The sequence below is a fragment of the Strix aluco genome, chromosome 6 (genome assembly GCF_031877795.1).
Source record: "Strix aluco isolate bStrAlu1 chromosome 6, bStrAlu1.hap1, whole genome shotgun sequence".
NCBI lineage: Eukaryota > Metazoa > Chordata > Aves > Strigiformes > Strigidae > Strix > Strix aluco.
Window position 1 is genome coordinate 21,036,703 of NC_133936.1, and position 13,766 is coordinate 21,050,468.

The following is a 13,766-nucleotide window of genomic DNA, read 5'->3' on the forward strand; positions in this document are numbered from 1 at the left end:
TTGCAGCTACTTTAGGTATAGGGTGAAGCTGCTTAGCATGTGTCTAAAACCATACCACTTCAAACCATATAAACACAAACAAATAATTGAATATGTTCCTGATTTTATGAAAGACATACTTAACTGATAACTTTGAGATTTCTAATTAATTTTAGGAAGATTTCTGATCGGATTTGTACTGCTTGAAAATGTATGAATCTCTGCATGTGCATTCACTAGTTTATTCTGCAAAACCGAACTCTCTTCCCCAACTCCCTTCTCATCGTTAAGAGACTTCCTGGCAGCACTTTGTGTCAAAGCTAACTGCTTTCAGTGTCAGGCATCAATATGGTAATTTTGAAGGAAGTACCATGAGTTCATTGTTACGGATGCAATGATGAAAACTCACCCTTTTCAATTTGGCAGCAGCTTCTCCAGAGCGGATTGCAGCCAGCAAGCTCTGGTGGATCTGTTCAGGGTCAGAGCGCTGGAATGTCATCATGGTTTGTCTCTTAGTGACAGGCAGTGGGTGGTCAGAGGAAGCACCTGACTGCACCTGACTCTTCTGCTCACTATTCACACTGCTGCCTTTCTATAAAGATTGGAAGTGGAAGGAAAAACAAAACAGAAACCTTTAATCTGAATTAGTCATTGATGGAAAACTAAGTCAATCTGGCACAAGGTTGCATATCAAACTGCCACCACTCTAGTGTTTGCTTCGTTCATGATTTCAGAGATCAGCCACATTTCCACTATAGCACATAAGTTTCTCCCTCAGGTAATTCTGCCAGCAAAATTTTATATCCCCGTTCAAGTGTGTTTGTGCCACGATCACTCGAAGCCAAACTGATCATGCTATTCAGAATTAAATTTAAGAAATCAACACAGAGAACCACAAAGAACAAATCATAAGCACTCTGAACACAAAAAGACATAAAAAGTATAAACAATTCTATTTAGTTTACTGTTCTGTGAAGTAGGGGATGCTAATTATGGCAAGAAATAATTATTGCCAGTAATCTGAATGAGGCTGTTTTCACTGTTACATTCCCTGCATTCCTGCATTTCATTATGATGCTGTGCTACTGCTAGACACCACAAGGTGTTTACACTGTATGAATACAGCACTTTCTCACCAGGGAGCAGTTCAGAGACCAGCCTCTGGACTAGTCACACTAGATGACAGTGGATCAACAGTCAACCAATATTAGAAATAAAGTTTACCTTATCTGTTAGACTATTTTGTGGTCCCCCTGTTATGGTCTGTAAGGAAGGGTTTTTGACTTGAGGCATGGAGGTAGCTGAGGAGAATCCAGCTGCCGAAGTGGCAGAGGAGAGTTCAACAGGGAATTCCTCTCTTGGTACCTGGCTAGTGATTGTGCGCGTCTTATTGAATGATTGTGACCTTTTGACTGCAGATGAGACAGCAAGAGCAAAAGGGGATGGTCGTGAACTGGAGTACGGCTTTGGAACTGCAAAAGTTGTTAGAGTTCTTAGGTTCAATGGTGCTGGCGGACAGGAGGGAAAACTTGAAGGTTTATTGCTTTTAACAGGGGAAGTGGAGGATTCAATTTTTTTTCCATCATCAACTTTTTCTTCATCTCCTGGAGGAGAGGAAGGACTTGTTTTATGTAAAGACAAAGAAGTTGGATCAAGTGATGAGATTTTTTTCCCTGTCTCTGTATTCTTAGCTTCATTTTGAATGGAATTAGGAGCACAAGTGGCACTTCTGGCAATTGCAGATGTCACATAATGACCTGAAGCTCTTCGTTGCATCTGCAGATAAAAAGAACTAGGCTTCGTTGTAGGACTTAATGCATTTGACTTGTCCTGAGTCTCAGAAGAAGCATTTGTATTATCCAAGCTTAGCATCAGTGGGACATGCTGTTTGGAAGACTCTGTTTCCATCTGATTGCTCTCAGTAGTAATCTCAGCTCCAGACGTCACAACGTGTTCAGAAATGCTGTTCACTCTGTGCAGCAGATCATTTGCTGCCGCAGGTTCCTTTTGCGAACCAACCTGTAAATGACCCACACTTTTTGGAAGATGAGGAATTTCAGCTTGCATTATGAATTCTTTAGGGTCTTCATGCTTCCGAGAGTTTTCCAAAGTAGATACCTCTTGATGCTTATTATCTGATGGAATTTCTGATTCCCAACTCTTCATTATTTCTAAGGACTTCGGAGGCACTATTTTATAAGTAGTCATTCCAATTTTTGGTATGTAATCCCTCGTAATTTCATTAGCAGGCTTGGGTTTAGGTTTGGTGTCCTGTCTATAAAGGGGGTGACCTTTTACAGGAGAGCCATCTGGAGTTTTTGCAGTTGTTTCTGGTGAAGCAAAGTCACTGCCATTTACACAAATGTGACTCTGATCTTCTATGGGAATTACTTTTTCATGGGTAACTTCTTGTCTCTCAAGATTTTGTTCTGTTGAAGTACCTTCATCCTCTTGTATTCCATGGATCACTTGAAGAAGAGGGTTGTTTGTATCTGTGTTGTGTTGAAGGACCAGTCCTCTGAATGTGGATGATTCACAACCCTGAGGAACAATAATTTCTTTTGGTGTAGTCCTTTCCAAATTGCTATCTGATGGACCTGTCTGGATTGCAACATCCTGAGTTTTTACTGTGTCCAAGCTGGTTTGATTTGTTTTCTGATCTTGCTTTTCTGGAATCGGTTGAGGATAATTCCTATGACTTACAGAAATGTCATTTTTACACGCCTGGCAGTTTGATAGTCTGTCAACTTCAAGCTTGTTATTTTCTCTAAAATCTACTGTTTTAACTTCAGCTGTCTGAAGTGCTTTCCCTTCTTCTGTTGTTGGAAGGAGTTCTGCATCACTGTGATCTTTAAGTTAAAGAGAGATTCCAAAATTAATACAAATGCCAAAAAGATTCAACCTTTCCCTTTGCACCACAAAGCCCCACATCCAATGTATTTAACTACAAGGACTGGCTCCTCACTGATCTTAAAATTTTCCTTAACACTTACTTTTAAAGGCTAAAGATATACTTATCTTTGACTAATATTGCCAAATAATAGTATTCTAACTCAGGTATTCTTCCTTAATTAACAGGCTACTGGTGCCATGCATCAGCTTAATAGAAAAATCTATTCTAGAATCATTTAAAAAGTGCTAATGAATTTCAGTTGATTATATAGGCATCAGTGACTCAAGAGCTCAAGGACTATTCAATATTAGATTAGAGCCAATTTTTATTTCATTCCACATTTCTGTGGCTTCTGTTCTTTAGTTTTAACATTACAAATGTTATTCGTCAACTACACCTTATGTATTTGTACAAGAGAACAATTGGAAAATATATGTACAAAAGCAATTTTCCAACTCTATTTTTCCAACTTCATAGCAGGTCTGATAATTCAATTTTCTATCCTTGGACTAAACATGTAGACCTCTCGAAAACAGGAATGTTTGGGTCAAGTTGTTTTAAATATAATATCGAGAAAAATTAAATTCTTTAGGAGCAATCATTTGGGGTGCTATTTTGCAAAAAAAAAAGTCTTTCCTCATTTCATGTATGTTATAAAATGGCGGTTAAAATTATGTCACATATAAACAGGACTCATGCAGTATGTTATGATTTACAAACAGAGGTGTGCTGAATATAAAAGACTATGGAAGGCCTAATATATAAATCTGAAAATCAGTGTCACAAAAGGGTAAAATAAATCAGTCAGGTCATTAAATCCACAGAAAAATTTATGATCCATTAGATGCACAAGATGTTGTCGCTTCTTTTCAAAACATTGTGTCACTTTGTTCTGTTTGTGTTTAAAAATCACTGCATTTTCTGCATTTTCATGCAGAAAACTCAGGCTAATTTCATAAGCGAAGAACAACTGACAGCCTCTCCTTCCACACTGCAGTGCAGTGCCCATGTCACACCACGTGGGAGGATAACCTCTGTGTCCAGCATTCCCTCTCCTCAGCACTGCTCCACCCATACTGCCCTACAACAGCACGATGCAGCTTTGACTACTGATATAATAACAAAATATTAAAAATAAAACCCAAAAAACCTGCAGTGAATTATCACCTCATCTCAAAGAGGATACACCAGAGCTAGAGAGAGTATAAAGAAAATAATCTGAAGATCGCAATTCAAGAGTTGACTGTATTGTCATTTTTTCCAAAGGAATAGAAAAGTTCTCTTCAACCTTGCTTTGAAGTATTAAAAATGAGTGGGAACTACTCACCATCGGTTTTATTTTGATCCAAAATTCTAAGCTTCCTGTCTTTTTCAAATGCAGCTTGCTCACTGCTTATCTTAGTCTGTAGTCCTCTGCAAAGCACAACAGTACATTAAATATGCTATCATTCATTTCAATAAACACAAGAAACGATGCAAGAGAACTGGCAATATTCTCCAAACACAGATGGACAAAATAGAATCACTCTGCCAAACACTGGAGTACTCAACAGAATAGATTTTTTTTTAAAAAAAAAAAAAAACCAAGAGGAAATGCTGCTATGATATTTTACCAAAATGACATGCAGCTTCACTCTCTTCTGTGTGAGCAGATGATCAGTTTTTCCTTTCTTTTCTTCCCTCCCCCTTGTTTACTCATGGAGTTTGAACAAGCCCCTCTCCAGAAACAACTTCCAGTGAAGCCGCAATGGTTTATCAGTCATGTAACAGCATTCTTAGTGTGAAGTGTTCCAACACCCAATCAAGTGTCCTTGATTTTGTCCCTGACACAATATACAGGGAGCTGCATGAGACACTGACTGCATATGAACATATGAACTGTGCAGTACAGACTTTTCAAAATAGTAATGAAAAATTTTCTGTCCCTTTCAATAAATACCTTGAGAACAACAAAGAAACACGCATCAAACATGTTACTTGCATACTAAATATTTTGCAAATGCATACAATTTCTGTCCTCAGATCATGGGGTACAAAAGAACTGCATGAATATTGAATAAAGCCCTCATCTTGGTGGAGGAGGGGGAATACTGAGTCCTTGGCTTAAAAAGGTAAATGAAAAAGGCCAAAATACTTAAAATTTCTCTTTAAAAAGTTATTAGAACTTCAAGCTTACATCTCTGTTTAAGATACTTTTATTTGCTGTAGTTACAGACACTGACATTATGAAGATTCCAATTCATTTGCCACATCAAATGTATTAATTGTCAGCAACCAGTGCCTTGAGCTGAAACATCTGCTTTGAATCATTTAAAATGATAAATTCCTCAATAACCATCCATCCTCATGTTGCTTGTACAGTCCAAAATATACTGTAAGTGTCCAATAAACCACTGAACAGGAGCATACGCTCTCAAAATTATTGTTGGAAGCAAGTTAAAGCTCAGTCCTGCACTCCATACTCTTGCTTATTTCCATTCCCTTTTACACAGCTGAGGGACTGAACTACAAGTATTCACAACAGGCTGAACTGTTCAAAAAAAATAATCAAATCCAAAAGCCACAGAACACCACAGAGTATCATCATAGAAATCAGCGGTTTTGACTGGAATATTACACATATCCCTGGTTTGATTAAAAAGCACTTATATAAGATCTAGTTACTCTGAAGAAAAGATCTGAATTATCAAAAGCTTTCCAGAAATATAATGTCAGAGAAAACCTAGTCGTCATTCTGGAATCCCTGTGATATTTCTGGAAAGAAAGATCGCCAAACTCTAAAGTTAGAGTGCAGTGCATGTTAGATGATATTCACCAGGATTATAGGCCATGAAAGGCTATTACAAGTTAGTGGGGGGAAACAGAAACATGCCCTGGACAATTGGCCAAATGGGCCCAATAACACAGGTCTGATAATCTGCAAGTTCAAGACAACTTAAAAATAACATTTGACTGTTCCTACTCCTTGTAGATCCCCATAGAGCAGACACATCCAAGAAACTGGCACAATATTCGTCAGGACAGAGCACCAAAGATTTCTGCAAAGCCCCATTTGGCCTTGGACTGACAAAAAGACCCTTGAAATACAAGTCAAAGCTCTCCATACTATCTTGAAAGCTCTTGGCTACTAGGGCAGTCACACATTTTGGCTTCAGTACAATAACTGAAATAGTTCATCCAATTTAAATTGGCAACAGTAGCCATATTAGTTGCCCCAGGGAACAGAAAAATAGTGAATTACATTAACACAATGGGACATCTCTGGACAATCAACATTTATTTCAAGCAGGCACTAACTCATGTTGGAAACCTGCTGAGTCAGGTAGTTTAACAAACATGCTGAAGGGCAAAGGTACAGCATCACCAGAAGTGAAAAAGAGCAGTTAAGGAAATGAATGTGTTTATTCTTTAAAAAGGCAGAATTAACTTGTTTTCCTGAGAGCAGATGGATCAAGACAGGACAAGACAACTGGCTAACATATAAGTAAAAGAAAAGAAAAATTAAAACCAAAACAAATATGCAAGCAATGGATAACTGTGCCCAGAACGGAAATAGCTGATCTACCTGTTTTTCCCCAACTGTAAGAATGAATTTGTAAATTTTCATTTAACTAATCAATAGAAATTTTTTTTGCAGCATGTTGCTTAGTAAATATGCTGGGTATTTTAGTGACAGGTTCAGCTTTTCTGGGATCTAGCCGTTTGAGTAGTAAGGAAAGGGAGGCTTAAACAGAATAGCCTGCAGAACACTTCTTTTGTCATTTTTTTTGAAAAGCCTCAGGAATTACTGGGCACAGGAGAGTGCTACAATGAAAGCTAAGCATATTAAGCTCATTCCTCTCTCACAATTCTCTATTCTGTGCTCCACAATGAAACAGCACTCTACGTTTTATTTGCCTCCCCCATTCCCTCCCCAATGCTCCTTTCTTTGTCACAAAACGTACTTACTTGCCATCTGTGCTCATATTTTCTTGTTTTTCTTCCTTGAAGCTTTGTGAGTTGTCTACAGAAACACTGCCAGGAACTGGAGCTGATGAAGCAGGATCATTTTTTTCAGTTTCCAGTGGTACCTCAGCAGAGCTGAAGGCTGCAGTAACCTCTCCTATCCCAAGAGAGGTATTTGTACTTTCACTGTCCTCTCTCTGTTGCATACTCATCTCTTCCCTTTCATCAATTTCTTCCAGGTTGTATTCTAAGCTCCTTACACCTACACTCACAGGAAGAAAAAAAAACCAACAACAACAAAAAAACAACCTACAGTTCTCAATGCAGAGTATAGATACAAAGGGACTGGTGAAGTCAGCCTAAGTAGTTTGAAGAAGGAAAACTAAGTCTTCTCATAATTCAGGTTAAAAAGAAAAAGACTCATTCAGAGTTTTAACTTCACAGAATTTTCTGGTTCTTTCCAGTTCTGTCTTTTTACATGTGGGAATATGCTCATCACCATGCTACTATCCATCTGTTTCTGCATCTGTAACTACTGTATAACATTTTTCTTGTTTAACCCAAGTACTGGATTAGGACAGATCTAAACATATTTAACAATATCATAAACCCAAATTTCATGGAGGCAGACAGTTTATTTTACCCAGATTTCTTAATAATTCCATTAGCTCTCCAATGAGGTTTAAAATACACAGTTCCTTTATATCAGAGTAGGTATGTTAAGGAACTAAACAGAGCAAACCAAATTTCATTTTTGCCCATGGTTTGAACAAATTTGATCACCACTATCAAAATTATCCTAAGTGTATTAAAACATAGTTAGAATGGTCTTGTGTAGTCTCCTGTCTTACAGTAGAAATGCACAAAAATAAAGTACGCAGAAAAGTGTTAATCCATAAAAATAATGAAGTTTTCAGATAGACCATAGTTAAACTAAAAGGTTTAGTTACTGGATTAGGACACACATAAATCAATGTGCCTGAAGTTAAACTAATAAATCTACCTATTTTGATTTCCAGAGGGATTAACGATCCCTAGTTTTATTTCCCTGCCAGCAATCTTCCTACAAGATGATGACTCACATTTTTCAAATGTTACTAAGTAGACCACACAATTAACCTCTTGGGCAACTTGTATTGTATAACACAAAGAAGATAGTTAATTCCGTCTATAAAGTGCAATATGGTGCCATGGAATGCTACTGGCAACAACTGAGCCATACAAGCAGTGCGCTCTGCCTGACCTGATTGGGGTATTCCTGTCAGCTCTGCGTGCACCAATACCCATTAGGTACAGGCTTTGCACTTGGGCAATTTGGTTTCAGACTTTTCCAAGTTGTATCAGTAAATTTTCAAGTGCAAACCAAGGCTAAGAAAACAAAATACTGGCTTAAAGCAAGCAATACTGTAAAGTAGCAGATCCCAGAATACAAAAAAAAAAAAAAAAAAAAAAAAAAATCTTAAGATTGACTTTTTTTGTACAGACTAGTGTCCTACAATTCTTCCAGTACTTCTAGAGAAGTACACTGTTATAAAAACAATAGAGGACTGTATATACTGGAGAAAGTCTCAGTATAGAACAGAAACTTTGATTTTTCCAATAAGGTCATTAGTTAAGAGTTCAGTAATACTGAAGTTACTCATTCACAGTTACAGAGCAACTACAAAAGCCAAACATTTTACTACTTAATTCTAGTTTTCTTGTATTGCCTTCTTGTAATAATGCTTTATAGTTACACATTAAGCAATGTGATCAACGTGTCACAGAGCTGAATGCAGAGGTGATTTAGATCCCCAGGGAAAAAGGGGAAAGACTGCAAAGTGGTGCAGATGAGCTCCTTCCATGTGATTTAAGCACAGATACATACAAATATGCCACACTGGTATTAAAGGGACTCTTTAAAAATTTACTGTTAGTAAGGGCCTTCTCTTCCTTCCCCCCCACCTCCCCCAACCCCTTTCATTTCCACCTAGGGGAAAAGTCATGCCAGCAGCCTCATACTTTGGGAGATGATTTTAGCAATAGTAGTACGATCTTGTGTGTGCAAATATAGATATATATATAGATATATATATATATATATATCTCAATGACAAGGCACAAACAAAACAGAATGTGGGCAAACATAAAACCTGCTGAAAATATTCCACAGCCCATAACCAGCTCTCAAGAAGACTGTCTCCTTCACCAGTGAGAACTATTATGCCATGGGCCTGAGTCACCACTAGCCACAGGAACAAAGACTAAGACCTTCAGTCTAAATACTCTGTGGAAACTTGAATTACACAACAAAGCACAGCCAGGACTTCTGACAAGACAAATGGAAGCATTCTGGAGCTGCTATGGCTTTTTGCTCAGGCACTGCTGTCATCTCTATCACTTTACCTCTGGAGAGAAGTATAACAAAAGCTGAGTTGTATCTATACTGATGGGATGGAAACTTAACTTGGGTTGGTAGGAGACATTCCTGACATTCCTGCTATGTGAATGTCTGCCATTGCTGAGCTAGGAACACTTCCAAGCTTTGGAGTGGACTAACCTGACCTACAAATGTATAATACCAAACAAAAACAACCCTCACGCTTTTTCCAAAGTACTCTACTTCATTTGTCAGCATATCATCAGCCTTGCTTGGAGCTAATTTCAACTAGTGGTTTTTCATCTGTTACTGGATCTCATTCCAGACCTGGGCCACCACTGCTGTGGCAGAATGAAGTCTGAACGCATTTGTAGTTCAGGTTTTATGACTTGTTTCTAAACCCTCAGTTTAGTTTTTATATGCAACATATCGCTAGGAAGTAGTTATGGCAATACTGGCTACATACAGTTGCCTTATTGCTTATATACTTTATACGTAAATCCATATATAATATAAATTGCATTTTTGTCTGTGTAGAATTTATTGTCTATGAACATTAGTCATTGAGTTTTAATTAGCCCTAAAAGTACATCGTTAAAGCCTGCAGGATGACATTGTGAAGACATACCTGCTAAGATGACTGACATACTGGCTGCAAGTCTCCTTTGAGTCAGTAAGAATACTCTCTGCACAATAGAGAATAGGCTGACACTGCTCTGTGAGCCATTATGCTTGTAAGCACCAAAGCCAGCAAGCCTGACTACATTATACAAATCTGCCAGTGGTTTTGAACTTAACAAGGTTCTTAAGAGATACTGTAACCAAGAAGATTACATCAATGGATTTGCTTGATGGAAAATTATTTTAAAATCTGTACTACTTAAATTATTTTTTTTAAACACCATTTCACCCTCTTCCCTAGAAAAGCGACTGAGCATTAATTAAACTTTGGGAAGGGGAACAAAAATCAAAATTGAGAAAAAAATTCTTGGTTATAATCCCAAATGTTCAAATTAATTCTCTGTCAATGGTTATTCTAGTAGATGTATGCCTTCAAACTACTTTTGTCAAGGTACAGGCTGGTTGGTTTTTACACCATGGGAAAACTGTCATTTCACAACAGAAATACTGCCCAAATTCTATAGCCTAGTTTCACTTAATGTATATGTGTTTATTAGCTATACACTACTTAGACACCAAATTGAACATTTGTAATGGCTCACTGTAGGGCAGAAGGTAACACTGTATTTGCTGCTTAACTTTTTTTTGCCTATTTACTAAAGTAGTAATGCATAACTGAACTACTTTGGGAATGCCAGTCACAGCTGAGCAAAAACTCACAATGCTTCCAGAAGCCTGACAATCAAGGCAGTTTTAATCTAAATGGAATGAACTACCGAGTTTATGTAAAGTTAAAATTACGTGCAATTTAGCAATTAAAGAGATACTGAACTATCTCATCCATTTAAAACAATACCCAAATATGCATAATTTCCAGACTAGGAATAGGACAAGTGTACTGCAACTGATTTTGCTGCAGAGGAATGTTGGTGATGCATGATGAGCTTTGCTAAAAGGACCCTTTATACACAGGCCTCAGGACAGTTTCAGAGATGCCACCAGAGAGCAGCAGTATCCCATGAGAAAAAGGAAAAAAAAAAAAAGGCAAGAAAGCTGTGCTATGTGACTTGTCTCTACATTTAGAAAAACCACTTTGCATTAAGTCTTCAGTGAAGGAGACTGCACGAAGACATCAGCAGCAGAACCAGAGAATTAAGACTGTCACTAACTGCAGAGGTAAATCCCAGACTGTTCTAAGCCTGGTGAAGATGATTACATTTTTCTATTTCTTTCCATTGCAACTTAAATTAAAATATTTAATTACAAAACTTAAATGCTTCAAGCAGAGGTTCCTAAATCTACGGAAAAGCAAGCAAGCCCCTTCTATGAAGTTCAGAGCTGTTTATCTACGCAGCACTTTGGACATTACAGTGATGGGAAATGCATAAATTCTAGCATGGACCTACAATCTTAAGATAGAAACAAGCTCAAGAAAACCCAAAAATCTGATTTTTTAAATCAGTATGATAACTTTGCTCATCTTAGACCCATCACACGTAGATAAACATGGTTTTCAACACAGAAAATTAAGTACTAATAAACATCATTAAGAAACCCTCACTTAAAGTGACTACTCTCCTTCATCTGCTGCAACAACTAGGAAAAGGAAAGGTCAAAGCTTCATTATGTCTCCAGCCTCAGACTGCACAGTATAGGTTCACACTTCCCATTTATTAAGGTACATATTATTTCTATTAAAGATCTTTTCTGACAATTTACATAAATTGCCCTAAACACAAACCAAGCTCAAATTTACTCATTATTGATCTTTTTTTTTCCCCTTTGCCAGAGACCGAGGACAGCAGGTGACTTTCAATTCTTGTGGTGGTACATGTGTGTTTTACCACTCCAATCAATTCAACTGGCATCCTGAAAAAATCAGCTGGAAGACTACTTAAAGGGTTCCCATCAATTAGCACAGAAACTGAGTGTTCAGCCTCATATAATGCCAGTGGCACTCCACATGCTTAGGGTTTATATATTTCATTCTTAGTGAAACACATTGAAGAGTGATTTTTCCAGACGGCACTGGCACTGATTATTCTAAAAGCTTTTACAAATTTTAGAAGACTCCTAGATGCTCTATCTTGTCTCTCAACCCTACAGTCTGATGCTTACAAACAACAGTACTTAGCAGTACAAACTGCATAAATTAAAAAAGAATTATGTTCAGCAGCTAAAGAATTGTATTTTAAACAGCCATGCTTTTATATATCACATTTTTCCATAGCACCCAACAAATGATTTAATGTATAAACAACTATTTATGCATGCAGTTTATATTCACAACTTATGTTTTCAAAGGCTTTTCAGATGCAAACCAAAAGGCAGGCACATATTTACTCCTACCCCTAGGTTATGCAGCTCAAGGGCAGCACAAGGCGGGGTTCTGAAAACAAGACTGGACTTCAGCTTTTGAAGGTCTTGTTAAGAGGTATACAGAAATCACAGAATTTCTGGCTTGTTCTAGTCTACAACTTGTGGGGGAGGAGGGAAAACAGGGATAACGTTTAGTTTACTAAATGTAAAGCACAGACACCAAACCAAAATATATTGCATGTGTTTTTGTAGACAGTAAAGGTAAAATGTCTTTATTTTAGAAAGCCATAATGGTACTTCAAAGATAATGTTAATTGATCTGAAGTGTTAAAATTAGTTCTATACTTATGACACATCTGTAGTACAGTAATTTATTACTATGAATTATCATAGATTCCTATGAAGTAGATTTTATCAATGCATTTGGAAAAAGAACCAACCTGTTTCAGACTGCATTTCGGTGGGTCTTTCTTCCACTTTAGTAAGGGCTGATTCTGTTGACTCTGTTACTGCAAAAAGTCAAGGAACAAGGTTTTTTGCCTCAGCACCAACAAAAGTTCTAGATAAAATGTTAAATTGTGATCTTACAGACCAGTGAGTTCTTCAAGAAATGCACCTTCTCTTAAGCAACCAGTGCTCACTGACACATTTCCCATATATTTTAATGTCAACTCTTAGGTATTTTTGATCAAACATTAGACTTACAAAAGAACAATACAAAACTTTCTCTAAAATTCTATCTTTTCATTTCATTTCCTATTAAGCCCTCTCTGATCCAAAGAAGCTAATCTTTTCTCCCCACCCCAAGCTGTCCATCTGATTAACACAATTGCTATAGTTAACCTAACTATAATTAATTTGGTATTTTCCACTTTTTTCTGATCTGCATGCCCTAAGACCTGCCTACTTTCTCACACTTGTGGGAAAATAACGGAAGATTGGCGAGGAAGACTGTAAACACACTCAAGTGACTTGCAGCCAAGGTGTAGAAAACCACATATAGCATACTAATTGTTGTTTAGTCTTGTGTGTTTGACAAGTAGAACATCTGTGTCATCTGACACAGGCTCATGATAAGACTTCGAGGCACCCTATCAAACATACTTCAGATTCCTGCCCTGCTATGGGAAAGATCAAAGCACAGTGGTAAACTATGCCTGCACGAATCCCTGATACACAGGTGAAAACAGCAGGTTTGGTGACCCTCTAGCATGGACTGAGCTGTGGTGCCTGTGTCTGTGTGCCTCTGCCCAGGTGCTGCTTTGAGGATCTTCTGGTTTGCCAGGCAATGAAAATAAATTTACTCTTTGAGTTTCACCTGTGGTTTTGCAGTTGTTGCTGTTTCCTGCCTGTGCTGGCTCACACATTTGGTGTAGTTGTCAGGATCCAGGAACAAGGATGCCATGGCTGGCAAGAGTCAGGGACTGGGGAGGCCACGATGGTGACTCCTCATATTCCAGGATGGCCCAGTACTGAGCACTGGACCCCTGTGGCCACTTTCCTGGCTACACTGGAAGCATGGCCTGAAGTAGATCATGGGCAGCAGTTACCCCCCAGACAACTGAAACAGCTGCGTGCAGATTGCCACAGAAAGCAGCATCAGATTCTTCTCTCAAGTTAATGGGGAGACTGGGATGGTTCTTAGTTACC

At 38.0% G+C, this 13,766-nt stretch overlaps 1 protein-coding gene across 9 annotated transcripts in view; it reads right to left on the reverse strand.

Annotated features, from left to right (window-relative positions):
- Positions 1-13,766, reverse strand: part of COBLL1 (cordon-bleu WH2 repeat protein like 1) — a 91,983-nt gene that overhangs the window by 5,570 nt on the left and 72,647 nt on the right. For 8 of the 9 annotated variants that reach the window (XM_074828983.1, XM_074828984.1, XM_074828981.1 and 5 more), the window contains exons 8-12: positions 12,557-12,625; positions 6,821-7,088; positions 4,200-4,285; positions 1,204-2,828; positions 389-571 (exon numbers count right to left, since the gene is read on the reverse strand). In XM_074828983.1, coding sequence (XP_074685084.1) covers positions 389-571; positions 1,204-2,828; positions 4,200-4,285; positions 6,821-7,088; positions 12,557-12,625 — 2,231 coding nt within the window. The remainder of the gene's footprint in view (positions 1-388; positions 572-1,203; positions 2,829-4,199; positions 4,286-6,820; positions 7,089-12,556; positions 12,626-13,766) is intronic. The other variant, XM_074828982.1, reaches the window with a different exon arrangement.